Genomic DNA, 27,747 nt, shown 5'->3' with positions numbered 1-27,747 from the left:
TTGGAGGCTCCACAAACTCTTTGGGCAACTTGATCCACTGCTTGACTGTCCCATAGCTTAAAAGACTCTCCTTGTACCTAGCTCGAATGTCTCATTTTTCAACTTGTGCCTGTTGTCTAGTATCCTCTAACCACGCACCACTGTGGAGTTTGGCTAAGCCTTCTTGATGGTATCTCTGTAGGTACTGGAAGGCTGCTAGTGGATCCCCTGAAGCCTTCTCCAAGCTAAACAAGCCCCGTTTTCCCACCCTTTCTTCACAGGTCACACAGTCCAGGCCTCTAATCATCACATAAATCTTCAATAATTTTCTGTTACCAGTCAATCCATCTCATTTACTATCTGCTGACAGATGGTCACATTGATTTCAATTAGAGCCGCATTTCATAGTTTGCTTTAGTGAATTTCAATTTAACAAGTGGTACAAATTTATTATGTAAGATGATGTCCACTGCAACAGTACACTGTTGCACTTCATACAGAAGCAACTGCAGTTACCTCCACAATAAAGCAACACCAAACATGCTCATTAATAGCCTGTCTTTGCTGATGAGTTTGATCAGGCTTTCTTCTGCTCCATGATCACACACGCCAAATTATATCAGTGACCCAAACAGTGTCTGTAAAAACTTCCTCATTTATAACCACAGGAGTTTTAAGCAACAGTCAATGCATACAATACCCTCTCCAAATTTTACAGAAATCAAACAAAACACCAGATTCCATGAGATGAATTTCAGCAACTGCTACGCAGATGAAAATTTAAGACCTGCAAAAGTGCCTCAGAAAGCAAACACACTTTTAATATATTTTTCCCCATCATCTAGAAGCCTGCCTTCATTAACGCTTTAACTGGTCATGAAAACACTGGATCTTTAAATGACAGCAGACTTTCAGAAAAATGGAGACAAGAGAAGTAAAACCCTTTCAAAGGCTATTTTTCAGCAAGTGTTCTCAATTTGTCACTTGCATAAAGACTGAGCTAAGCAATATGACTGCTCTTCAATTTCGGTTTTGTTAAAAAATATAAAGAGATTTCATGTAAGTTCAGGAACTTTATCTTCTTCAAAGTATGTCTCTCTGCCTGCAGATGAAGGGAATGCATACAGCTTATATATGGAAAGAATTTTAAAAACATCCACCACCCCCTTATGCAACTGACAGCTAAGGGAAAAAAAACTCGTATTATTCCAGCCAATGTCACCCTAACAATAATGTAACAGTAGGCTTTCTCTAAAAAGGTCTTCAGTTATGTACATTAATGTGAATTCATTTTAAACAGAGTCCTGTTTACAGCATTGCTCTAACTGCAGAATTTTAATATTAACTTTCTGCTCCTGTATATAGCACACAAAAGTTTAAATGCATATGAACTTGACCTGTTTTACCTGGTGGTCTAGATGATGAATCAATTCCTAGAAAGCTCAGGATGAATTCTATTCTGCCTGAAAATACCAAGCAACTCAGCTGCAGAGCTTCTGACAGGGTCCATGCCTGACAAGGCCAAACCCAGACAAGCACTCTAGAACTGACGAGTGACCCTTTCCTGTGAAAAGGCTGGGCAGATGCAATATAAACCATACACTGGATAATCAGTGATCTTTTACTGTTGTAATTAAGCTGAAGCTATTTTTACATATTAACTTTTGTTACCTAGCTACATTAACCAGTTATCTCTAGTCACAGAAGATGCTATCAAAAGTTCTACTGAAATTATTTTTATAGCACTATTCAGTTTCCTGATCTTGACATTCAGTTATAAAATCTGTATATTCAAAACCAACTCTACAGCAACAGATAAGAACAAGGGCTCTAAAGGAAAATATGGTTTACAGAATAATCCATTTATTATAACAGATGCTTTTGCTATAATTAAAATCAAAGCTCTACAGATAAAAAAAAAAATAACCCAAAGTTTTGTACAGAGCATGTAACTACTGCAGTAAATATGTAAATAATACACAGACTTCTCTATCACATAACTTGCGAGTTAGCAGGATCAGTTATTTACGTGAACATGCTTAGCTCTCCAGGAATGCAACAAAAAACCAGGTACAGGCCACTACATTTCCCAGCCCTAATTAACCAGAGAGCAGCTAAGAAAAAACTTCTGGGTAGAAGCATCAGCTTCCCCAGCCATCTGCTTCAACAAAACCAGGGATTTTTCAAACTGAAGTAGCATGGCCAGTATTTAGCACACTTGCATTAATAAAATTGACTAAATTTATTTTGGAAGAACAGCTCCTTTTACAGTACACATGCTGTGTAGTATGGTCCATGTGCCCACAAATTTCCATTTCATAGTCTTGACCAACTCACAGTAAGACTGGGTGGTTGCAGAGTCACAGCTGTAAGCACTTCATTCCTCTAACTGTTTGATACAGAATACAGAAGTACTCGCCTATTCCATGATCTCTGATTAAGGATGTTTTCTTTTTTTAAAATCAGTTTTGTAAACCTGTGAAGTGTAGTAACTGAATACAACACAAATTCACTTGCACACTTTCAAACTAAAACAAAGTAAGTCTTTAGTCACAGAAGTTTGCCACGTTAACACACTGATTCCACACTACTCTGGAAATGCTCTTTGCTTATTGTGGCTGTACAAAAGCACCTAAAAGCAAACAAATGAAAACCTGTAGAGAAGCTTGTTTTCATTCCTGAAGACAGAATATTTTCCTAAAAGCTAAAAGTTTTAACAGACTTATGTGGAAATTCAAAAAGTTCACATGTGAAACAGTCAGTTAATAGGTGCGCTAAGTTTTATAATTAGACATCAAAACACACAATATACACAAAAGAATTATGTTCTTAGTGAATATTGCACAATGTCTTCCATACCATTTTTGTAAATAGTCCAGTGCCTCCAAACGAGCACCAATCTCAAATGTGATTCCAGGACGATTTGGAGGCTTTTTACTCATCTTGGTATTTTCTTTTTCACTACCTTTTGGAGAGGAATAAAAAAAAATATATATATTAAAACAGATACTGTGTCTAAAACATGTCACTGACAACAAACATATTCTGAAGGGTGGAAAATGATGCAAAATTTCTATCCTGACTTCCCATTAACTGTTTGGTTTTCAAAAGTATAACCAAGGTCCAAAGAAGGCATTAAAAAAAAATTACGTATTTTTACTCAGATTTCTTTCCCTTCCAAATAAAAAACACTTATCAATCTTAGGTAAAAAAAATTTAAAAAAACATTGTGCCCATCTCTAGAACTGTACTACATTGTAATTACTGGACATCCATTTGGAGTATAGTTGTAAGAGTTAACAGTCAACGTGTGTTCTCTCCTCTGGTGTGGAAAAGGTCAAAAGAAAAACTTACCTTACCGAGAGCATAAACTTAAACATAAACACGGTCTAAAGGACAAGTAAGACAGGTTAGCAAAACCAAAAATAAACAAGCAAAAAGGCCATCTTCTGTCTTTCTACACACTCGAAATCTCATTCATAGCATTCAGTAAGTTCCATTCGCAAATGCCTTGTAATGGTTTTTTGGTAATTCAATCACCGTCCAAATAAATCACTTCTCTGTCCGACTACTACCGTGACTTTCTGACGTACTACCTTTACCATCCCCAGCCGTCGGGGCCGCAGGCGCCTGCCCCATGCCGACTGAAAAGCAAGGGTGCCAGGCTGCAAGGCCACAGCCGCCCCGGTCCGCACCGCGGCAGGAGCGGCACCCGGACCCCCGCTTTTAAGCCAGGCTCCTCCGCCAGCGCCGCGAAGGCGACCCGGGGCAACTGCCTCGCAGGCAGCGGCCGACCCAAGGAAGCCCATGCCGCTGCCGAGCACGGAAGACACAAAGGGGTCCAGCCCAGCCGCGCTCGGAGCGCGGGAGGGCCCCCGGCCGGCGAGGGCTGAGCGCTCCCCCAGGCCCAGGGGAAGACGCGAGTGGCCGCGGCCCACCGGACGCCCCCGGCCCGCGGGCAGGGCCCAGCGCGGGGAGGACCGCGGGCACCGCCCCGCCAAGCCCGGGCGCCGTGAGGGGGGCGCCGGAGCCCCGCGCCGCGCCGGGCCCGCCCGGAGAGGACCACCGCCCGCAGCCGCCCGCCCTGCCGCCCGCGCCCTCTCCGCGCTCCTTACCGTCTCCTCCGACTTGCAAGGCAGCGGCAGGGCCTGCGGCAACCCACAGCCCCGGCACGGCGCCCACTGCTCCCGCTCGGCGCGGCGCGGGGTGTCCGGCGCGGCGGCCGCCCTCACAGCCCCATCCTCCCCGCGCCCCGCCGGCGCGTCACCACCCCGCGACAGGCCCGCGAGGCGCGGCTCGGCGCCGCCATGCCACCGCCCCCGCCACGTGACTGCGGAGCCTCCGCCGCCTGATGGGGGGGGCGGCCTAACGAGGGAGACAAAGGGAAGCAGCGGTGCGCGTGCGCGGCACTTGCGGGGCCGCGGGGCGGGGGCCGCGGGGCGGGGGCCGCGGGTGAGGCGAGGCCGGTCCGCCCGCCCACACCGCCAGCTCGGCCATAAAAACGGGGCAGAGGGGGAAGGAAGGGAGACGAGTAGCCGCTGAGGTGGCAGGTGGAGTGGCGGTAGCCGGCAGCTGGCTGGGTGCTTGTCAGCTGGTGGAGGCACACGGCAGTGGCCTGTATTTACCTCCCTGCCCACAGAGATATCTGCTCTTATCTCAGCCCCCAGGTTTTCTCCCTGTTGGGAGCAAGCAGCTAGGTGGGTGCTCGGCTGCTGCTGGGGCCAACCTGTTGCCTTCCCTTCGAAGAACCTGGTATGGGGCTGGAGATAGTAACAGGCTTGGTCTGGGTGTGCCAGACTGGGCTTATGGCTGTTATTTGGCTGCTACTTGCTTCTCCCGGTGGAGAATTACTTGCTCCCTTTCTTGCTGAAGGTCAAACTCTCAAGGCTTCTTAATAGCTGCTGTTAGCTTTAGCTGTTGGCTGTGCTGCTTATCACTGTGTTCTGCTTTTGCCAAAGTGCTGGCCTTGAGCCAAGCCTGGCATTTGGCCCCTGCATTGCAGCCATTCCAGAACTCTGGGAACCATCTCATGGAGCCCTTCCTCCTTTTCTCCTGGATAGATATTGCCAATGTTCTTGTTACGGCAAGACCAGCATCATCACATCCCCATGGATGCGATTGCTAAGACAACAGTCAAGTTTCTACCAGCTAACAAAAAAAAGGCTTTCCTTTGCATACTGGGTGTATGGAGACTGCATGTTCTGGCTCACTGTCAGCTTGTGAGTCCTCTCTTGAGTAACCTGAAAGAAGACCTTGTTCAAGTGTATTGGGTTTGGGTGGCAAGGTTCTGGTAATGGGGGAGCTACAGTGGCAAATTCTGTAAGAAGCTGCTAGAATGTCCGTGGAGCCAATGCCAGCCAGTAGTGCCTCTGGGATAACGTATTTAAGAAGATGAAAAAATGCTGCACAACTGAGCTGAAGAGAGGAGTGAGAATATGTGAGAGAAACTGCCCTGCAGCGCCGGAGGGGCCGGAGCCGCTCCCGGCCCGGAGCAGAGATTCCCCCCCAGCCCGCGGCGCCCCCGGCCCGCGGAGCCCCCGGGGGAGCAGCTCCCCCCCCGCAGCCCGGGCAGGGCCCCCCCCGGGGCAGGGGGTGCCCGCAGGGGGCTGTGACCCGCGGGCAGCGGCGCCGGGGCAGCTCCGGGCAGGGCCTGTGGCCCCGCGGGGAGGAGCCCGGGCTGGGGCCGGGCTGGGGCAGGGCCTGTGCCCCCGGGGGCGGGGGGGCTGGGGCCGGCTGGGCCGGGGGGGCTGCGCCCGCGGGGGGGACACGCTGCGGCAGGGAAGGAGAGGAACGAGGAGCGGGGGAGACAAGGAGCGAGAAGCTGAGCGCGGCCCTCAGTGCCCGTAGCCCTGTGCTGCTGCTGGGAGGGGGCAGGGACGGGCAGGAGCCGAGCTGCGCCCGGGGAGAAGGGAGCGCTGCGGAAGGTGCTTTGAGGGGCGGGTTTATTTCTCACTGGCCCGCTCTGACTTTCCCCGGGGCAGACCTGGGTTGTGCCTGTGACGGTCACTGGGGAGCGATCTCTCCCTGCCCCCACCCCGACCCACGGGCCTGTCGTTACATTCTCTGCCCCCTGCCCGGCTGAGGAGGGCAGGGACAGAGCGGGCAGGGGGGCACCTGCCCTCCGGCATGGCCAGCCCACCCGCATCCCTAAAGAGCAGCAGGACAGACAGTACAGTTTGTGTGGTAGCCCTTAGGCCTGTCCAGACAGGGGAACATGACCTCACCTGGAGCCTCTGTCAGAAAACACCTGGAGAGACCCAAGATCAACATACAGGGTTGTGGGAACTGGGGGTATCAAGGGTCTGAGGTACTTGTGCTGTGCTGGATGTTCATAGGTAGGGTCCCCTCTGTACCTTATGCAAGCGAAGCTATGTGGAGTAAGTGGGTAGCACTGATCACACAGTGGGCTCAAATGGGGAACCTGCAGTGCCCATGAATCCTGGAAGAGATCACAGTTTGGCCAGGAGGCAGAGATTTCAGAGCATCACCTGAGGTGGCGGCTCGGGCCCAAGAGTATAATAAATAAGCAGAAAGTGAAAAGCATTGCTTTTGCAGTGAAAATGCTCTGTTTACCAGTGGAACCTGTTGTACTGTGTGACACCGTCTGAAGTGGAAAGCTGCTTCGTGAAGCACAAGTCATGGACCAAATGAATTGATTGGACTTCTGTGGACATTTGGAGGATGTCCCACAGATTAAGGGAATGATATCTGTGTCAAAGGATGAGAAGGCATCCATGATTGATGGGAATGTATTGGAGAGTGTAGGACCTGGGTATGGTAGACATGCTGTGAAAGCAAGGGGTGGAGATTGGACTGTGTCTGGCTGGGATAGAGTTAACTTTCTTCATAGATGTTCGTATGGTGGCCATGTTTCGGAGTTTTGGCTAAAACAGTGCTGATAACACACCGGTGTGTTGGCTATTGCTGAACACTTGTGCAGCATCAAAGCTTTCTTTTTTTTTCCCAGTCTGCACCCCCAGCAAGTAGGCTGAGGGTGGGCAAGAAACTGGGAGGGGACACAGGCAGCATAGTTGATCTGAACTGGAAAAGGGATATTCTATGCTGAAAATGAAAAACTCAACAAGAAAAGCTGGGGCAGAGGAATAAGAATGGTGAGGGTTTTGTCTTCCAAGGTGTCCATTGCTGGGAGACTGGTTGGGCCTGGGTCTGCTGATGGGAGGTGGTGAGTAATTGCCTTTGCATTACTTGAGGAGGCAGGGGGCTGGGAGGAAGTGTTTGATTTAGGGTTGGGGTTTTTTTGCTTTCCTTCACTTACGAAACTGTCCTTATCTGGATATACAAACATTCTCATTTCTGTTCTTCCTCTTCTCTGTCCTGTCCCACTGCGAGGGGAGTAAGCAAGTGGCTGTGTGGGTGTTTGGCTGCTGTCTGAGGTCAACCCATCCTCTTTGGTTAGTTGCTGTGAGGCTGCCTCCCACTTGAAGAGTCTTTATAGGGAGACTGTGCAGTGAGATATTTTAGAGTATTTACTTGCTGTGGGATTTTTTATTCCTCCTTTAATTTTTCCCTGTTACCATTTTCTAGATGGTGGTGGCAAGCAGAAGAGACTGAAGGAGGAAGAAAGCTTGATAAAAAACAAAGCAAGCAAAACAAAAAAAAGGGGGGGAAACACTATTATGTCTTTTTAGTAAAAAGGTTGCCATTGCATTTATTTTAATTCTCCAGCTCTTACTACACTGAGAGCAGTTTTGATGCAGGCTTTTGTTTAGAGGACTTGATGGTGAAAGTTTTGTGTTGACAGTGACACCTCTCCGAGTGGCAATGAACATGCAGCATCAGGATGCTGTTAAAAAAGTGAAGGTGCTTCTGTCAAGGAAGAAGGAAATGGGAGAAAGGTAAAAGAGGTAGCGAGGATAGGGATGAGTACATGTGGGTGGTTGAGTCGTGCTCTGTTGGCTGCCAGAGACTGGATTATGCTGTGGTATCAGAAAGTCTCAGAGCAGTGTGTGGCACCAGGAGCATCACCTCACTGCTGAGGCTGTCAGGAGAGGGAGGTGGAGCTGCTGGTGCACTGTAGAGGTGCAGCAAACCCCAGATGTTTGGTTATATGGGCTAAAACCTCATCTGCACACCCACAAAGGAGGTCAGCGAGAGAACAGCAGAAGAGGGAGCCCAAATAATACCCTGGCCTGGCAGCTCCCATGAGCCATCGGCCCATCAAAGGCCCATTTCCTCAAGCCCAGAGGAGCACAGGGGCACAATGGCAGGTGGGAACCCAAAGTAAGGACTCAGAGGGAGGGACACTGCAGTGCAAGGTGTTAGGTGTGACTCCTACCATGCTGTCTTGAGAACAGCAGAAGCCCACTTGTGGTCCAGCAGTATGAGGCAACATTTTGTTGCACTATTGTCAGAACAGTTAGGAACTCAAGGAGGCTTAGCCAGTGTCCCTGTTTCTTTTCTGCCATTTCAGGTATACTCACCCCTGCCCTGCTATACCCCTGAGGGCACCCAGAGCCCTTACTGGCCCTGACCTGCCTACCCCGGTGCCTCCCCCACCCTGTGCATGGTCCAGGACCACATTTCAGCTACTATGTTCCACCATAAAGGCAACGAGTAGCAAATGTGGCTGAGACCTTTTTTTATTCTTTTAACACTAAACCATCTCCGATGGTTGCATTGCATGCCTGCCTTCCGTTTTCCCTTTCTTGAAGCTTGACAGAGACAGAGGTCTCATGACATTATCCCAACATGTTTTGTTACAATGCTCAACTGGGCAGGGAAGAGTGACTGTGTCGACCTTTCCATGATAGAAAGGCTCAGTGCTCTCTCTCCTTCAGACACCAGAATATCACAAGGCAGAGAAGCAGGAAAGGAAATTTCGTTACTTCTGCTCCTCACTAAATTTGATGTCATGAAGCATGTCTTTAACATTGTTAATGTTATGCAGACCATAAACTGAAAACCAGACTGGATAGGAGATTTTATCTTGCCAGTCAGTGACTCACAAAGACTTGGAGGGGGAATAATCAGCTGAGCATGAGCTCATGATGTGCTGTTGATGCTGAAAAGACTAATGCAGTCTTTGCAAAGCACATGCACATGGAAATACTGAGTAGAAGTAGAAAGGTGACATTATCTCTGCACTTGGCACCAGTACATTGATACTAAAATAACTTACTGTTCAGAAAAGCCATCAAAAAACTGGAAGGGTTCAGGAAGGATCTGGGAGAATGATCAAACACCTTCAAAAAAAGATACTATGGCGAGAGACCCAGACATCACTTTTTTTATTTTGCCATTTATTTTTTTCTTGTGGGCGATCAGGTTAGTCCATAAAAGAACTATTTTAAATGTCAGATACTGCAATCATGAGGTGACAGTCAATGGAATAAAACTTCATCGTTGCTTTTGCCCTTATTATAGTGGGAAGACACATATAAAGTGACTGCTGGTGCTCATATTTAAATGGTGCCTGCACAGCCTCAGCCTAGCAAATGTGCAGCAGCACCTCTGTCCTGCTCTATCCATGTGCCTTGGTCACAACCTGGCTCTGTCTGTCATGATCTACCCTTTTCATGCCTCTTCCTTGGTCCATTTTGACACCTTGCCTCATCAGTTGCTGTGTCCTCCTCTTCAGTTTCTCTGCCCTTCTTTTGTGAAGATTTCCACTCTTTCACCAAACACTTCTCTTTTCCTTTTAAAGCCCTAAATTTTCCAGATGCTGCGAAAGATCCTAAAGTGGCTGAGTTTTGGAGCATCTGGCCTTCTATGGGAAAATAAAGTAGCTGACATCCATTGCCATGGACACCAAACAAAATAGTAACCCCTTGGGTTTGGGACACCAACCCCAGTCTTTTCCAGTTTTGAAAGACACTGAAGCTGAACATTTTTTGCTCAGCTGCTCACTGGTTCTTTGCAGAATGCCTTTAACTCACTGAATAGTTTCTCCCAGACAGCTGTATGTTTGCTGACAGGTATTGCAACCACAGCACTGTATTTCACTGCATGCTGCAGAGGTGACATGAAGCTCTAAACCAGCACTAAGGTCTGCTACTAGCAGAATTGTAAGAGTGAAGTACGTTAATTTGAGGATGCTAAGGGGTGAAATCTGCTAAGTCCACGTGGATAATGAGATTTGTATTTATACAGGCAGTTCCAGCACTAGTGAAAGAAGCCCAAATCCACACAAAGAAAGAGAAGAAAGAGCAAACAGTGACTGTTGATGGAGGTTAAAGGAAATCCTGGGAGGCAGGTGAAGTTAGCAGGATGTTACCCTTAGCAGAATGGTACATCCTGATACTCTGCATGGCTGGAAGGGAGCAACTACCCATTAGGGATGAAGGCAGCTTTGCTGTGCCACGTTACAGCCTGGTTATACCACTTTCTGTGTATCTGTTTGATACTTCATGGGGGCATACTCAACATTCGCTGTGCTATGAATATTGTTTTGCAATGAATGTTAGACCTCTGGAGGTTTAATCATGCTTTTGTCTCAGGAATAGTACTGTGCAATGTGTTGCTTACTTCTGCCTTACATATTGCAGCCATATGTCTTGGACTGTGTTTTGGTTTTAGAGGATGTTCTGTAGATTAGAACACATCAGTAAATATTTTACTGAAGTTTCTTTCAGAGCCTTGTTGATTACAGTACTGAGCAAAAGCGGTGCTAATACCTGCTCTCATTATGCACTGATTTCCTAGATTATTTCCCTGTGAGATTGAAATTCATCATGTACTTTATGGTGAACCAACAGAGCACTGGACTCACAAACATATCCCAGTGGTAAGTTTTTCATGGTCTCCCACTTTTGAGAGCTGACCTCAGGGCGAGTAAGGGAAAGGGACAGAAGGAATGTCCTGCCAAGACAACAATTGTGTTGGAGTCACTGTTTGAGTACTCAGCATCTGGATGTTCATTGCCATCATAATGATATTGTGGAGTACTGGAAGAGGAGAAGAGAGACTAACGGGCAAATCACTGCAAATCATGCAGTCTAGCAAGGATAGTTTTGTAGTCAGGTTGCCAACATGGATGTGTGGAGAGAATTTGCAACTTGGACTGAAGGATAACAGAAAACCAGAGCTCATATCTGACCAGCTTCCTGGAGTCCAAGAGTGAGAATGACAAAATATGCATCACATCTGCCAGCAGAAAATACCAATCACTTTGTAAAACTAGTGTGATATTTTCCTGTCTCCTTTGTGATTCTGTGAAAACTGGGGTGTTCTCAAGGGCTTAAGGATGGTTGTCAATTAAGAGATTAGCCCTTAGTGTCCAACCCTGCCTCTAGAATGCTTGCAAAACATTTGTTTATGGGAGGAATAATTTCTTTCTTGATACTTGGCCACTGGATCTGTGCTGGCATCACAAGGACAGGTTGCTGGAAGGCTATCAGAGTTCTGGTCTCTGTCCTCAATTGCCTTGTAGACCACATTCAAATCTTTGATCTTTATGCAATGCTATAGAGCATCCAAGCTATAAACCCACTATAGCTCTAGCATATCATGATCCTCCACTGGATACCAGGGCTGCCTGTGATTTTCCTCTCCCTAGTAGTTGAATTAGTCCAGGACATCAGTTTCAATCCAGCTGGAAATGCAACAAGTAGGTATGGCACAGGCGTAGCTGGAAAAATTGCAAATGGCTCCACAAAGGCCTGCAGGCTGTCAGTAGAAGCTTCACCAATTTAGACTTTGCTTAATTACTGGCATACAAGGAGAGAGGAGCTCAGTCACTGTCAGGTTACAGTAGTCATACAGATAGAAAGACAACTGATAAGAGTACCGTGTACAACAGCACATGGAAGACAGGCATTTAAAAGAATGTTGTTGGAGTATAACTGTCAATTGTTATTTGTCTTTATTTATGCATCAGTCAGTGTGATTTGTCATAGAAATGACCATGACGTCAATATCATCAGTATTTTGCCAGTACTGTTGTCTCAGGAACCAGCAGTTCCAACACCTTCTCAACTATAGATTTTCAGTGTGTATAAAACGTACTATGAACCTTTAGAATCATATGTTGGCCAAAAGCGTTACTGCACATCAGTACAAGACCTTCCACCATTGTCCGTGCAGATCACTTCAGGACTGGCAGGTACACCGATCAACAGTACATCACTGCCGCCAGAGGAACATTAATTTTCACTTTGGGACGCATAATGTAAGAAGGAATCTCCCAACCAAAGATTCAAATGTTATGTGTCTAGTTAGAGCACCTAGGTGGTACCCTAAAGCTGTGTGTATGTTGGTGGTTTGTTCAGCTTTCAGCCACCAAGGTGCTGCTGTGCAGGTGATCTGTCCAGCATTAACTGTGGTGACACAGAAGACAAGGAATGTGGGCAGTCGAGTCTTCACCATGTCTTATGGGTTCTTCCTAGTTTGGCCACATTGTGCTGGGTGTGGACATGCCCTTTTATACCCTTTAGAGCTGAAAGTGATCGGTCTACCCATACAGTCCTACCTAACTTAGTCCCCATCTTTTCCTTCTCAGTCTGGGTGTCCTAAGATGCTGCATGTAGGTTTGTGCTGGAAGCTTGATAACCTGCTAGCCTTGGCACCACAAACACACCATTCATGCAGCACTTCCTCTGCCACCTGAAGCCCGATTCCCACTTGTTCTCCATTCAGATCAGTGATCAGTGCATTAATGTTTCTATTCTCTGCAAATAAGATCCTTCTAGAACATAACTGGCCAACAGCTGTCCATATCCTGGCTGCTTCTAGTCACTGTAGATGCTATGGAGTGCCAATTCTAACTTTTGTAACCCTTAATAAAATCATGTCAGCCAGCTTTTAGCACAGATGTGTTTGTTGCTTTTCTTAGTGTCCCTACCTTTTTGTTCAGTAATAGTCAGATCTTCTTGTGAGGAAATTCGCAAAGAACTCTAATGAGGACCCAGCCAAGGTCGATTAGGGACCTCAAATAATTTCTATCTTGACTGATGGATTTGAGTATTAGCCTGTTCTTTTTGTTTTCTTTCTCTGATAAAATAGTTTAAAAAGAAGCAGTATTTTTGGATGCAAGGTGAGGGAGTTGCAGATTCTAATGGAAGCACTTCTTTTCCCCATGTATGCTTTTATACTGCTCTTATATCTTCATGTGAAATTGTGTAAAATTCCTCTCAAGCATATTCCCATGTCTACATCAAGTTATATACCAACCAAATTTCCCTCTGATACGATACGGTCAGAGCAAGGAGATGCAATACAGACTGGTCATGGCTTTGCACAGAGCAGTATCATTGCACATTCTGGGTCTGCCTGATCTGTATCCTTTCTAAACACTTTTTGTCTGTCTAGATTGTGTGTGTACTGTAATGCAGCGGTAGGTGACATAGCATTGTTGCAGGTACACTGTTGTTGAGATCCAAGCAGTGTGGATGTATCAGCAAGCTCAGAGCTAATTCTAAGTTTTGCAAGTCTATGCATTGTACTCCACCAAGCAAAACAGAAATGACCCGTGTTGCCTGATCAAGCCTGAAACTAAGAAAGTATCTGATAGGGTGGAGTGGGATTTCCATCTGATAACATAAAAAACTAATTTGTTCCTCTTTAAAAGCAAATAAATTTTTGTTCATACAGCTGACCTGATAAGGTTATTAAAATCATATATGGTGTGTCAGTTCTGTAAACTGCAGTGCTAACTTTATGCAGGGTCATGCTTCTCTTCAAATTGAAATAAAATGCCTGGATTTGTGAGATTATTTTTAATTACCAGAGTACCTCAAACATTGCTAGGTGGTTCTGCTACATAAGGGAATGCACTTAGCTTAAAATGTTATCATTCACAAAGGTGAATTAAAATGAGTCTTAGTTTTCCCTACAGCAAGGCTGCCGTCAGGGAGAGTTTCATAGACCTTCAGTTTGACCTAGTGTGTCTGCTTTGACTTTCTCACAACCAGCCTTTCCCCTGCTAGTTTTTTTAATGTTTCAATTAATTTTCAGATATCTCAGAATACTTTTTTCTTGTTGAATACTATGTAAACAGCATTAGAAAAGAGCTGTGCTATGGACAAATGGCCTGATTTGATGGTCACCGAAGCTGGTGGAAAAGCTAAAGGCTGTGAGCTCTCCAGGAGATTCAGAGAATTAGTGAAGTGTCAGATTGCTCTCGACTGCCTTTTATCAATAAGCATTCTAGTTCCTCCAACACAGCCACTCAATTCACTCTACCAGGCAAAACACCCTTTCTGAAAATTGCATGTTTAGCATAATAGTGCACTGCAGTGAGTCACGGTGGGTTGGTGAGATGTCAGACTTATGGAGTAATAGTGCTAAAAGCTGATCTGCACACCCACAAAGGAGCACAGAGAGTCAACAGCAGGAGGGAAACCCAAATAATACCCTACTGCAGCTGCTCCCAGGCCCATTCCAGGAGCTGTCAACCCATCAAAGGCCCTTCTGCATCAAGCCAGAGGAACATAAGGGCACAATGACAAGTGGGAACCCAAATTAAGGACTCAGGGGAAGGAACAACCTGTGTGGGCCTCTCCCAGGGCTGTCCCAGAGGAACCTCAGTCCTTGTGTCCAGGCATGAAACCCACCCAGATGAGTGAACACCAGAGCACCTTTAGGACTGAGGGGGGTTACTGCCTGGGAGCATGGGACATGTTACGGCCAGGGGTGTCTCTACGGGCAATGACATAGGGAGTGGGCTGCTGAGGACCAGGGGGATCCTGACCAGCTGTACCTCAGTGTGTGGTGGTCTGTACCAACACCTGCAGTGAGGCTGTGTCCCTGAGGTCTCAAATGTTCAGGTGCCAGCAACTGGGGAGACTGGGATCTGGGGCAACTGCTGGGCAGGTGGAGTGTCTGAGCTCCGTTGCTGGAGGGATCCAGCTTGTGCAGCTGTGTGTATCTCTGTACTCTCACTAGTGGACCTCTGTTCTGTTCAGCCAGAGAGGTGAGAAGGATGAGGCCGTCAGTGCTGTCTGGGTGAGTGCTCTCTATTTTTGCCTTTGTTATCTGTGTGGCCAGCTGTGTATGTATGTATATATATGGTGTATACACTTGTTCTGTGTGTGTGTGCCTACCATGTACACATGCTCAGGCTTGAAGCTGGTAGAACCTCAGGCAGGGAGGTCCCACCAGCCTTGCCTTTCTTGGGCTGCCAGAACCCGCACAATATGTTTCCCACTAGCAATATGCTTTCTTCTTTATTAGCAGTGTCAAAAGTAGAGTAAGCCTAGGAGAAGAGTGGAAAGATATGCAGTGTTCCAGACTGTAATCTCATTTCCTTCCTTTTGTGGGTTGAACTTGTATGCAACAAGCATAAAACTACTGAACAGCAAGCTTGTTAGCATATTCATTTTCTCAAATTTGAAATCTGATAGTTGAGGTGGGGCTTGAGGTGGGCTGGGCAGTTTGAGAAGCAACAGGGAGAGCAACAACAACAAAAAAAGCTGTATATAAACCTCTGTGTGTGTATATATATAAATTATAGGCTAACATCTACCAATAAAATATTCACTAATGCACAAAGTTTATGCATCAGAAACTTGTGGAATAGTGATGAATGGTAGTGATTAAAAAAGAAAACATCTCTAAGTCTAAATATGATATAGACACAATATAATTTAACTATATAGACAAAAATGAAATGCCAATTTTCCTACAAAAACGCAGCCCAAGCTCAGAATTAACTGCTTCCTGTTGAGTCAAATATAAAAAGAAACCAGAAATACACCCGAGAAGTAAATTAATGTATGCATAGAAATTCTTCAGTAGGTGACCTAGTTTTAAAGACCATGGGGAATTTATGTCCATTGCCTGTAGAGAGGCAGGGAGACAGGGAAATCCTACTGTAGTGAAGCCCATGCACGCATGGAAATAGTGTTGGACTAAATTTCTTCATTGGCATAATTCCACTAAAATAAAAGAAGTGAAGAACAAATGTATCCCTGTATTTCAAGTTTGAGCAAAAGGACCTTAAAATATTTATTTTAGTTTAGCTCCCAAACAGAAGGTCTTTTGTAGCATCCTAACTGCCTAATTGCTATTTTTGTTCCCTTTTCTGTAAGGTGAGAATTTACATTCCTTTGTTATCAGTGGAAGTATTTTTCCTTCTCCAGGGGAAAAAAACCCTATCATTAAATCAAATAAATCATATTTTACTAGATTTATGCTTTCTTTTTGTCACTGTTACATACAAGCATCAGGAGAGATACCTACAAGCATGTTTTACCTATTTGTCTGGAGACGAAGTTTTGCTCCCTAAGGTTGTATAATTCTTCAGTGTCAAGCTGCTGATTTATATTACATTTGTAAGAGTTCTATAGACAAATTATTTTGATTACTAGGACATCTTATTCAGGGTCCATTTCCCTTATGTTGATTTGACTTTATTTTTGTATGCTTTAAGGTATGATGAATCGATACCTTACATAAGTATGAAACATATAGAGTGGAACAATTAATATGTTTACAAATGGCTTTATTCCTTTCTCCTTTCAAAGGAATGTACCTTAACATTGCATGGTATGTATTCACAATAATGTTTTTGACCGTGAAACTTAAGCAACTCTGAACTCTCACCAAATGCACATAATAGTGCTTTTGCAAAATGTCTTGTTACCATACACAGCTTTTTTTGGTAGCTGGATCATTTTCCTACATCAAAGCCCATCAGGCTCACAAGTATTTCAACAAGCTGAGTGATTTGGGTATACCACTTCAGGGTTTTCTGGGTGAGGTAGAAAAGTAAAGCGGAAACAAAAATCTGTCACTTTTCTTTATGAGAAAAGGTTCGGTCTTTGTTCTCCATTTCATCATTGGAATGAAATGTTATTTATAGTGTATCTTGTCTTTCACAACAGCCTGCAAAAGCTTTCACTGGGCTAATCTTAATCTTCAGTTTGCTTTTCAAAATGAATGCTTCTGATGTGAGGCTACTTTACAGGAAGCATGACCTCATTTTGCCTCTGTGCCGCCGATTGCACAGGCTGTTTTCAAAAGGAAACAGGGGACTTCATAGGACTGCCTTTCCAAAGACTCAGGGCTAATCTCTTCCACGAGGTTGCAGAAAGAGCACCCTCCACTTAACATCTCAGAGGCTCTCATGTTGGTGGTGTGAAATTTTTTTGCATACATGTGTTAAGAGTGAAATGGATTTTCAAGATTTGGAAGATTTTGCCCATATTTATCTCTTAATGTATTTGTCAGCTGAGGAATAACTAAGCTTTGGATTAATTTCTATATCGCTCTTCAGGAAGTTTTGGTTTTTTGTGAATACTGTTATCATAACCTGCAGGGAGGAAGGACTAGACTACTCTTCAAAAATCACTAATCTGTGCGAACAAAAAAACCTATCTTTGTAGATACTTGTTTGATAGGTACAATAGAATTAAACTGATTGCTTGGGCTTCAGCTAATTTAATAGTTAGCACTGTATTTTGGTACAGACTAATGTAAGTATTTAGAATGTAAATATAGGCAGGGGACTCCTGGCTACCAATTGAGGGCATCATTGGCACTGAGGTTTATTTGATTTTTGGATGAAAAGGAAATTAAAACCGACGATTTTGGACAGTGACTTTTTGTTTATATTATGACATGGGCTTTTGGTTGTTTTGAAATTCAAGGGGAATTTTTTCCGTAAACTTTTATTTGAATTCTTGACATCAAATATTGCTGCATTCACCTCAGATTCACTTTTAGTGAGATTTCTTAAAGCTGTTGGCCTTTTCTCATGTTATAGTTTAAAGGTTCTGTACTGATGCTCATTTTGTGGATTAGAGATATAATATTACTGCTTTATCATACAGTGGTGGTTGAGTTGCTTTGTTTTGGCTTGCTTATATTGTTACCATAGCTTCTCATGCTATTAATTGCCCAGAAATGGGACTGAATATTAAATGAAAGCAGAACACTGTGCAGCGTTATCTACAGCATGATGTTTCCATGCTTTCTCCAGCATTGATTGAATTATGATTTTCAGGAACCCTCTTCATTAATGCATGAGAAAGAAATAAAACTCATGATCAAGGGTAGCAAAAGAATCTATAGGATTGCCTGTTCTATGACTGTTTAAAAAAGCTTGGTATTATTATTACTTAAAATAGTTTGAAAGCAAATTACAACTGCTTATTAACTGTTCTTCAGCAGAGGGAAAGTCATCGCCTCCCCAGTAATGTATTTGCATATGTATAGCTCTTGCTTTCTTTTATAAACATATGTATTTACTCTATTTTACCTTAGATTTTACTTCTCTGGAGGGTGGCAGATAAATAAGCATCCTGCAGAGACATACTTGCAAATTTAGGAGACAATTCAAATTAGTAAAGGAAGGACTGTGGTTTGTACGGCCACTTGGATTAGTACGTGCCAACACTTTCTAAGTGTAAGCACTACCTATAGGTAAGATACTATTCTTAAAAGTTACTCTTTTTTAGCAGTTGTTACCTTATATTATTGTAACTGAAAAAAACCACATGCAATACAACTGTGTTGTGGGTTTTAGTTGCTGGAAAGTTTCACTCTCAGAAGAGTTGTAGCAGGTATAACTGATGGTGAGGTATATTTCTATATCCCTTTACAAACAAATCTGCCCTAGAGTCATTCATTTTTGCCTAAGTGAGAATACAACTAATTATGTAATATATATTGAAGATACTATCTTACACATCCTAATTTTCAGAAAAGACAAAATAAAACATACTTCTGTTTCTTTGTAAATGCTTTTACACACAATCCATATTACTGTTAGCCCAGCATGTATGAAACAGTCCTTTTCAAGATGTATGGAATATCACATGTTGCATCGACGCAAGAAGCAAGTAAATTTGTGCACATTTGTCAGAGCTTTCAATAAAAACCTCTGTAGTGGAACAAATCTTGTCTGACTGATAAGATTTGGAATTTTGCTGATTTTAGTTTATATCCAGATCTGAAAACCACCTATGGAGTTCTGCCTGTATTTTCTTGTAGGGTTTGGATTAATTTCTTGGTTTTCAGTTTGTTTTTGCACAGTTTAACATAATGATTTTACTTAAAATAAGAGAAATTATTTCAGGACCTAATTGTATATGAAAAAAATAGGCCTACAACATGTCAGTCTATGAAATATACCACTGCTCTCCCTTTTTGTACAACTGGTTGTGTGGCATTCTGACTAATACTACTTGATCTCTTTGTACCTCCACCAAGTTTCTTCCAGTTGTCTCTTCCTCATGTTGTTTTTGCAAGGGTTAGAGCATAATTTTCTCATGGTAAAGTGAATGGTTTGGGTTGGTTTTTTTTCCCCAAAGTGTAGGAGAAACAGCACGTATGGGAGTAGGGTAATAGGACTGAGTGGTAAAAAGTACTCTGGAAGGTTTTACTTCCTATCTTTGGTGACCCTGCCTGGTCCCAAGGCTCAGTCAGCCTTCACATCTAGGCTGTGACTGACAATTGAGTTCCAGATAAAAATAAAAAAGAGTACCAAAGTGGAAACACTGACCTTCATGTCCTTTCTTTACCTCAGCTTTTAATTGAACATGTAAAAAAAAAAAACAACTTTCTCTTAGACCTATCTCCTCTTGTAGGTGAATGGTGGGCTTTTACTAATGCTATTGTAAGCTTGAAGATCTAAAGATACAGCAGAGGCAAGGTATTACAGGGAAAGATCATATCTTTTATCTTTCTATGTAATTGCAGACATAAATTCTTTCTATGGATAACCATTGCTCATATTTCTTAAGATTGATTCTGTCAGATGCTGAACATCTGGTAGCACTTTGCAGACTTGATCCATGGTAATCCAGACAAATCCTATTTCCTTAGTATCCTGCCACAGTATTATTGTCAAATCTTTGTCAGTGTTGCTATCCCTATGCCTGTTTGTGCTATATCTGCAATTTTCATCTGAAAAATATATTGTAATGGGGGTACTTCCATTCTACTCTTTATCTATCACCAGTACATGTACTAATTTTTGCATGAAGTAGGTTTCTGGGAAAACACTTAAAATTACTGCAGCTATTGCGTTTGTGTCCATAATTATTTTTCTCAAGGTTGTAAGCTGTGCAGTGTACAAGTGTCTGATTATGATTGGCTCTGATTCTGTGTTGTCCTGGTTGAGATGACTTTCCAATATACACTACGTTTTTCCCACAATCTTTCATCTGTTTTATCTCCTCTAATGTCTCCCTTAATGTCCTTTTCTTTTTTAACTTCTTTTATGATCTTTTTGATATGCATAAGGTTTCTGTCAGTGAAGACCTGTCAGCTGTTTGAGCTGTCACTGGATATAATGACTCCTTCTTATTTGGCCTTTGCCTCTGCAGATTCAACAGCGTTTAATGGTGAACATAGACGCAGCCTCTCACAACATATTTTTCCAAGGTATTGAGGAAAATTATACTTGTTTAATTTTATTTTTATTTCATTGGAGATGTTGTAAAATCCCTTTGGGGCTTTTTTTATACAAAACTAAATACTTAGATTTATAGTGCTGATTTTAATTTAATTACTGCTTTAAATGAAAGTCCAGAAGTACTGCTGTGGAGATTGGAAGCATTAGCTTGGCAATTACAAGGTTTTGGAGTACCTCTGTTCCACCTGCTTTTCCCTCCACTGAAATTACAGTCTCCCTGTGTGACATGCCATATGGGATAGTTAAACTGCTACTGAAACCCACGTCAGCCACTGAATCAATCCAGTCTATTCTTTCCACAGATGTCACTGCATGGCCACTTGGAACTCAAAGATGTTGAGGAGAAAGGACTATCCGTAAACCCATTTTTACTTGAGCTGAGTTAAATGTCTGAAATATTTAGATCCTTTCACCTCTGTCGTTACAGTACTCTGAGGTACCCCTATTTTAAATACCACATAGTGTGTTTTTCTGTGCTGTATTTCATCTCAAAGTCAATTATATTGCAGTGCTGGATGAAGTTATCACCATGTGTAGACTTTATCCCATGTTGTTCTAGCTGCATGGTGTTCTAGGATTTGTGAGAATTGAAAGTCATGTATCCTCAAATCTTCATTAAATATGGCTAGATTATAAAAAGCAAACAAATCCTGCCAGGTTCAGAGGCACTCAGGTTTGTGCCATGCAGAGTAACTCAGAGAAGCAAAAAAATACTCTAATACTCTGACAGCTCCAGGTAAGTGTAGATCTAGCAGGACTCCTTGGCCAAGTGCACTGCCACAGAAATACACCTTGCACTTCTCAATTCAAGCTGGCTCCATGCATTCATGGCACGCACCACATGGCATGAAGCCCTCCTATAATCTGAAGCTCTGTAAAGTGTGATGCAGGCACACTCTAGGTGGCTGAAACCCCCTAGGTCCAGAAGTAATATCATTATTATATCCACATATTTTAAATCTATGTCATTACCAGCCCCCATCAGCTGGTAATGTAAATTTTTTATTATCAAATCATGGGTATGCTCTGTCTAGACATTCACTAAATTGGAGGGTTTAATTTCTCCCTTTCAGTTATGCTTGCACCTTTTTGGACAATGACCCTGCCTAAGAATATTGTTCCACTAATCCTCTGGCAGGCTCCCTTTCCACATGTTGCCTCAGCCCTCAACTACTTTCTAATGGTTATTACATTTTGATGGAAGACAGTTTTCTGTCTGATGAGGAGGGCAACATAACACTGACACCATCCCAGACAAGTGTTACATATAAAGAGAATTTTGTCCGGTAAGTGACCTATATGCAGATTTTACTCAGTGTTGGCAATTGCCTCCAGATCTCTGGATTTATCCAGAGGAATCTGTGTGGCTGGCTACATTTTGCTTAGCATAAGGTCAGCATTGCTTCTTAATGGGAGCATCTCAACTGATTTAGTTTGGAGAGTGCAGTGGTTGAAATAACTTGATTTTCAGTCATGTCTAATCTTACTACCCAAAAACTCTTCAGCACACAGTTGTTGCTGTAATTGGAGTTGTGTGCAATAATGAAAAAGGAGAGCTACAGCTCATTTTGCCAATGGGGTGTTACCATGATAAGGAATAAGAAAAAAGTAAGAAAAAGGTCTAGTCCTGGAATTCTTACTCAGGGAAAAATCTTGTGATTTCAGAAAAACATCAGTTTAGGAAGGTATATAAAATGTAGTTCCAGAAAGTACAGTGGATTCAGGCTGCACCAAATGGGATACGATAGGGTGAAACTCGTGGGTAGTATGAGACTGCTCACAGTAGTAGGAGAGCCCAATAACTGTAGTACATCCAGTGTCACAATAGCATGATATATTGCCGCTCTGTTAATACATTTGCTGACGTTATTGCAGGGTGCAGCAGTCATTCTTGGTGACATACCCAGGGTCAAGAACACGGCTAGGAACAGCACCCAGAACCTGGGTCTTTCATGTCAGTCCTGCAAGCTTTAGAGCTCTGTCTCCACTAAACAAGAGTAATTAACTCTATTACTTGACAATGTGTCTTTTCTTTCTAGTGTATTCAGGCGAAGGAAAAAAATCTGTCACTCTCTTGCTAGTTTGTTCAATCTCAGTGCCTCCAGGTCATGGCTCAGCAGCACTGTCCTCAGCAATACGGACTCCTCTCATGTAGATGATCCTTGGCTTGACGGATTCCATAAACTAAAAGCCAGTCAGAATGATACTGGTAAGCCCTGATCGGGTGCCAAGTAATTGAGCTACAACATTACAGTCTATATTTAGTGGGGCTTGAGCATCTCTTTCTATAGGTTTTGCAGAGGCTGTCTGCCAAGATGTGCAGGTAAAGAATGACAGAATTTTAAGTGGTGAATTGAGCTCCGGGCTTTAAAACAGAGTATGAGTCCGCAAAGACCTTTGTGCCAAAAAACAACTTTTAAACTGAATTTGGATCCAAAGTTGTCACCAGTGATGTTTATGCTGCTGTCATTAACATCTGGCACAGACAGCTTTTACCTGGCTGGTGGGATAGCTTCACTGTGTTATGCTCTATGCAGTTTTGTCTTTACTCTGCATATTTTCTCCTGCATACATACATTTAACTTGCCAATTCCCTACCCTTAACAATTTGGAAACATCCCTGTGATTAATTAATTAATTAATCCACCCCCCACCCCCAATTCATTAACACAAAGGCTCAAAGCTCTTCTTTTGTGTAATCTCAGTTGTATATGTGCTTTTTGTAGGTGATTCGGACTTTTCTTCTGAGTGTAATAGCCATGTGCCGCAGAGGCAAACTCTAGCATCTAATGGAGCCTCTCTCACCAAAGGTGATGAGTTTCTTCAGCCCAAGAAACCATTTTGTGCTTCAGAATCCTGCTCTCCATTTATGATTAATGCAAATGAAGAGACTTCGAGCAATGCAAGTATGTTACATTCTTATTCTGATGTGTCTTATTTTAAAATATTATGCATTAAAAATGCATAATAAAGTGCATTAAAAATACTGATATGGCCCCTTTGCAGAATTGAACCTATTTCCGGAAACATACCTTTTAAATGACTGATTAAAAATAAAATCTTAACATTTATATTTACTTGTTCATTCCTTCCTGCTCACATCTTTGCCTCTCCTATTTTCAGTGATAAATGGAAAAAGAAAAAAGTGAAGAGGAAAATGGAGGAAAGGGCATGGGAGCAAAAACTGAAACAGGCAATTATTCAGAAAGGCTTGTTTTCTGAGAGCATGGAGGGCATAGTCTCTCTGTGGTGGGGGGTGGGAAGACTCCTGAGAGACACTCAAAGCATGAAAATTAGGTTTCTGCTTTGAATCACTGTAAGCAAACTCCCTTAAAAAGAAACTGAAGAGGCTGGCCTCACAGGCTGAAGGCAGTCTTTGCAAACACCTCCTGTCATATATTTACTTTCCTGAAAACTCATGAAAATAATCCTTCTGAATTGTCTTTTAGAATCCAGGGCAGTGCAAAATGTCCTTTCTCAGATGGCTGCACTGATCATGCATTTAATAATTTCAATGTGTACAAGGTAATTGTTATTTCTTTGATTTGTTGTTTCTGATATTAGTACTTACTCTGTTTCAACTGGTGAATAAAACATAAATTAAGGGTCACATTTTCAAAGTTAGATGTATCTTACTGTGAAAACATTTTTTCACATAACAGTCAATGCAGGCAAATATCTGAGCTATACAGATCTGCACAAAAGTAAGAAATATGTATACAGATGTGAAAACCACTATGTCAAGTGAGCTTGGGCAGGGGTTCTGAAAGGCTGAGAAGAACCAGAATGGATCCATCTCTTTCTAAGTGACCAACATAGGTGATTCTTTAAGTCTGGGAATGCTATATTTTTTCTTTCTAGGTAGTTATCCTCAATGGCTTAAGTAATTTAAAGTTTCCAACTGCAATTGACCTACCAGAGTTCAGAGGGTTCATCTGCAAGAACCTTCTCTCCTCCCACCCAGGCTTCATGTCTATTAACCCAATATGCATCTCTTGGGTTTTTCTAACCTTTATGGGTATTATTGTGTTCTCAGGTATTTTCTGGGAGCATTGGCTTCCACTTTGTTGCTGATAATTTTAGTTTGTAAGTACAGATTTTCTTTATATTCAACACAAAATATTTTACTGAATGAGTCACATCTGAGGACCAAAATCCATCATTGGATGTATATCCACAGCTTTTATTAATGCTTATAAGAGCAGTATGTTGGCATATGGGGACAGAATGTAACCTTCGATCAGTTACAGGATTTTGCATTTGAATTTCACATTTCTTTTGTCCCAAGATGCTGCTATGTCATCTTTCTTTGGACTTGACACATTTTCCAAAGCAACTAACTTTTGGTAAGTGGCTCCAGTGTCATGTGATGAATAGAAGAATTTAGAAATTTTAAATTAAGAAAAGGAAGGAGAGAGTCCTTCTGTTATTTTCATGTCAAAAGATAGCAGGCATTATCTGAAGTTACTGATGGAGGATTTGGCTTTTCCTGTTTCTGATTTGTATTTGTCATGGTTTAACCTCAGCCAGCAACCAAACACCACACAGCTACTTGCTCGCTTCCCCTCAAACAGAGGGATGGGGAGGAGAATTGGAAAGGGACGTAAAACTTGAGGCTTGAGATAAGAACAATTTAATATGTAAAGCACTACACACACAAAAAGCAAAGCAAAGCAAAGAATTCATTCACCACTTCCCATGGGCAGGCAGGTGGTTCAGCCATCCTCGGAAAACAGGGCTCCATCACACCTAAGGGTTACTTGCAATGACAAACGCCATCATTCCAAACATCCCCCCCCTTCCTTCTTCTTCCTCTAGTTTATATACTCAGCATGTTGTCATACGGTATGGAATACCTCTTTGGCTGGTTCGTGTCAGCTGTCCTGGCTGTGGCCCCTCACAATTTCTTGTGTCTCTCCAGCCCTCTCACTGGCAGGGCTCAAGAAACAGAAACATCTTTGACTTAGTACAAACATTACCCAGCAACAATTAAAACCATCAGTGTCCTATCAGCATTTTTCTCACATCAGAGCCAAAACACAGCACTGTATCTATCCCAGCTGAAATGAGGACAGTGTTCATAGAAACTTTCTGTTTATTTTGAAAAACTGCCTTTTCATAATGTGCAATTTATGTTGTAACACCTATTCAATTGCAGAAAAAAGAAGATAAACCTAATATGCCACAACATGAAGATGCAGAGACAAACCAAGTATAGTAAATTCTTATGAATCCTGAGGTTTGCTTTTGAGCCTTGCACTGAAGTGAAGTGCACTTGCAGGCCAACAAACCAAGCCTTTTTTTTTTTTTTTTTCCCCACTGGAAAAAATCAGAACAGCTAACTGGTGCTAGGCCCATCAACACCTTTCAGGGACTACAGAACTGATATGACTTGGCCCTTCTAACCCAATACATCATTAGGTGCAGGTCAGAGCTTGCCTTTGGCTTATATTTTAGTCTGGTAAATGTCTTAGAAGTATTAAATCGGCCTGATCCATTGAATAAAGGTGCTGATGTTGCTGTTTCAAACTGCTTTATTTCAAGCTTTGCACAAAGCTGTAGCTTCTAAATCCTGGAGAAAAAGACTTCCATATTCAGTTCTGAATTATGTGAGCAAGCTTACATGTAGGGCTCCATGCTGAAAGCATGTGTGCTTGTGCTGGATTTATGAATTACCATTCTTTCACTTTCTATGTGTCAGAAAATTCCTTGGAGTTGGTAAAATCTAAAATGCTGCCAAGACTAAAAACATTTGGGCTTATCTGAATTTTTGTGTGGTGAAAGTGAAGCTCAAAAGGGACATTGTTTCTGAAACTGAGTCAGGGTGCAGGAGCTCAATGTGTCCCAAGGGCAACATGTCTATCTGGCAGACCTCTTAACCTTTGAGTTGAGTATATTGGAAGTTAGAGACAAGATGGCACAACCTGGAGAGCCATATTGCAATGATAGTCTCGTGTTTTGAGCACCCAAGGGTCTTGGCCCAATACCTCGGATACTCAAGGATGGTATATTACACTTTATTACTATGTCATGCCCAATAAATTCAAGTCCACCAGGTTAGGACTAGTGTGTTGCAGACGCATGCTCCAAAGTACTGCTTTCTGGAATAGTTTAACCCTGAGTCATAAACAAAGATGTTCTTCACAAGAGGAAAACAAATATGCTCTGAGAGCTTTTCAGTCACTAGTGCACAGAGAATACTTCTTTTATGCTCATCACAAGTGAGAAGTTACCTGCTCAGACAAGAAGTCCTACAGCTTAACTGAATTTGGCAAACCAGGACCTACATATATACTGATTATAACAAACTGTGGTTTAAATCAGGACAACCAGGTACGAGGCTTTGGAGTAAAATTAAGCTGTGAAGAACAGAGGGGTGGAGGGAGGTGTTTCTTATTGTCCTACTCTGTTTAACTGGCAATAAATTTGATTTCCCCAAGTTCTGTCTGTTTTGCCCATGGCAGTAACTGGTGTGTGATCTCCCTGTCCTTATCTCAGTCCTTGAGCTTTTCTTTGTATTTTCTCCCTCTGTCCTGTTGAGGAGGGGAAGTAAGAGAGCAGCTGGGTGAGCACCTGGCAGCTAGCCAGGGTCACCACACCACACCTTAGTATACTGCAATTTAAATAATTGTGAATTTTGTATTTCCTTCTACAGAACTATCACACAGGATCTCTACAAAAGGGATGACAAACCCCTTGGTATTGAGCATAACAAAATAACAGGTATTTCTGTGCAATATGGTGTAGATACATCATTTAAAATACTGAACACAGAAAGAACAGGATTTTTTTCTTTTTCAAATTTATTATCTTGAATTGAAGCTATGTTCTCAACTAAAAGTTAATAGTACTAGCAAAAGGTACAGCTATAAAGGTCGTTGTTTGAAGGGGCCTGCATTTTAATATGAAATAAATGGGCAGGTGCAAGGCCTTGCCAGTGGCCCTCCTTTATTCTCTGGCTCTGTGGAGTGGCCTTGGGCCACACAGTGGTGCCATTCAACCAGCTGCGTAAACATCCCTCTCCTCAGCATGGATTTGTTACTGACCCAGTCAGGCAGACCTGGACAAATACTATGGAGTTAAGCTAAAGTGCATAAACTACTTCTGCTCCTTTGTGTCTCATTACCTGCACAAAACTTACGAGTTTTAACTCAATGACACCTGCTTTATCCTATCCTCTAAATCGCAATACAGTTAGAAATTTGCAGTGTGGCTGTGGGGAGTTCCATGTATTACATCAGAGGTAAATGACTTAATAAATTAATTTTATAATAAAAAAAAAATCTTACAGCCTTATTTAAACTTATATGTGAATTTCCTGCTAGTAGAAGATAACCTTTAGGTTTGATTAGGCTTTTATATTAATGAAGATCTGTGTTAGCAAAGAGGTATGAAAAACATACTGACTTCCCTGATGTTTCCACTTTGAATGGTGACAGTTATGCTAGTTC

General features: G+C 42.7%; 2 protein-coding genes across 15 annotated transcripts in view; one reads left to right on the top strand and one right to left on the bottom strand.

The window, feature by feature from the left end:
• The window catches only part of PHF20L1 (PHD finger protein 20 like 1), a 61,503-nt gene extending 57,208 nt beyond the window's left edge, over positions 1–4,295 (bottom strand). For 4 of the 14 annotated variants that reach the window (XM_055703724.1, XM_055703726.1, XM_055703725.1 and 1 more), the window contains exons 1-2: positions 4,095–4,293; positions 2,839–2,944 (exon numbers count right to left, since the gene is read on the bottom strand). In XM_055703724.1, coding sequence (XP_055559699.1) covers positions 2,839–2,921 — 83 coding nt within the window. In that variant the 5' untranslated portion in view covers positions 2,922–2,944; positions 4,095–4,293. Of the gene's footprint in view, positions 1–2,838; positions 2,945–4,094 lie in introns of all 14 variants that reach the window. The other 10 variants (XM_055703731.1, XM_055703732.1, XM_055703734.1 and 7 more) reach the window with 4 other exon arrangements.
• An 11,889-nt stretch (positions 4,296–16,184) lies between these two features.
• Positions 16,185–27,531, top strand: TMEM71 (transmembrane protein 71). Its single transcript, XM_055703635.1, has 8 exons — positions 16,185–18,765; positions 20,194–20,265; positions 21,370–21,403; positions 21,493–21,582; positions 22,336–22,505; positions 23,023–23,202; positions 23,746–24,642; positions 26,952–27,531. The coding sequence occupies exons 1-7, from the start codon at positions 18,618–18,620 to the stop codon at positions 23,823–23,825; spliced, it is 774 nt and encodes a 257-aa protein (XP_055559610.1). The 5' UTR covers positions 16,185–18,617; the 3' UTR covers positions 23,826–24,642; positions 26,952–27,531.
• The last annotated feature ends 216 nt before the right edge of the window (positions 27,532–27,747 follow it).

Source organism: Falco cherrug, chromosome 3 (genome assembly GCF_023634085.1).
Source record: "Falco cherrug isolate bFalChe1 chromosome 3, bFalChe1.pri, whole genome shotgun sequence".
NCBI lineage: Eukaryota > Metazoa > Chordata > Aves > Falconiformes > Falconidae > Falco > Falco cherrug.
The sequence above is the reverse complement of the archived record's forward strand: the minus strand, read 5'-3'. Positions and strand labels throughout refer to the sequence as shown.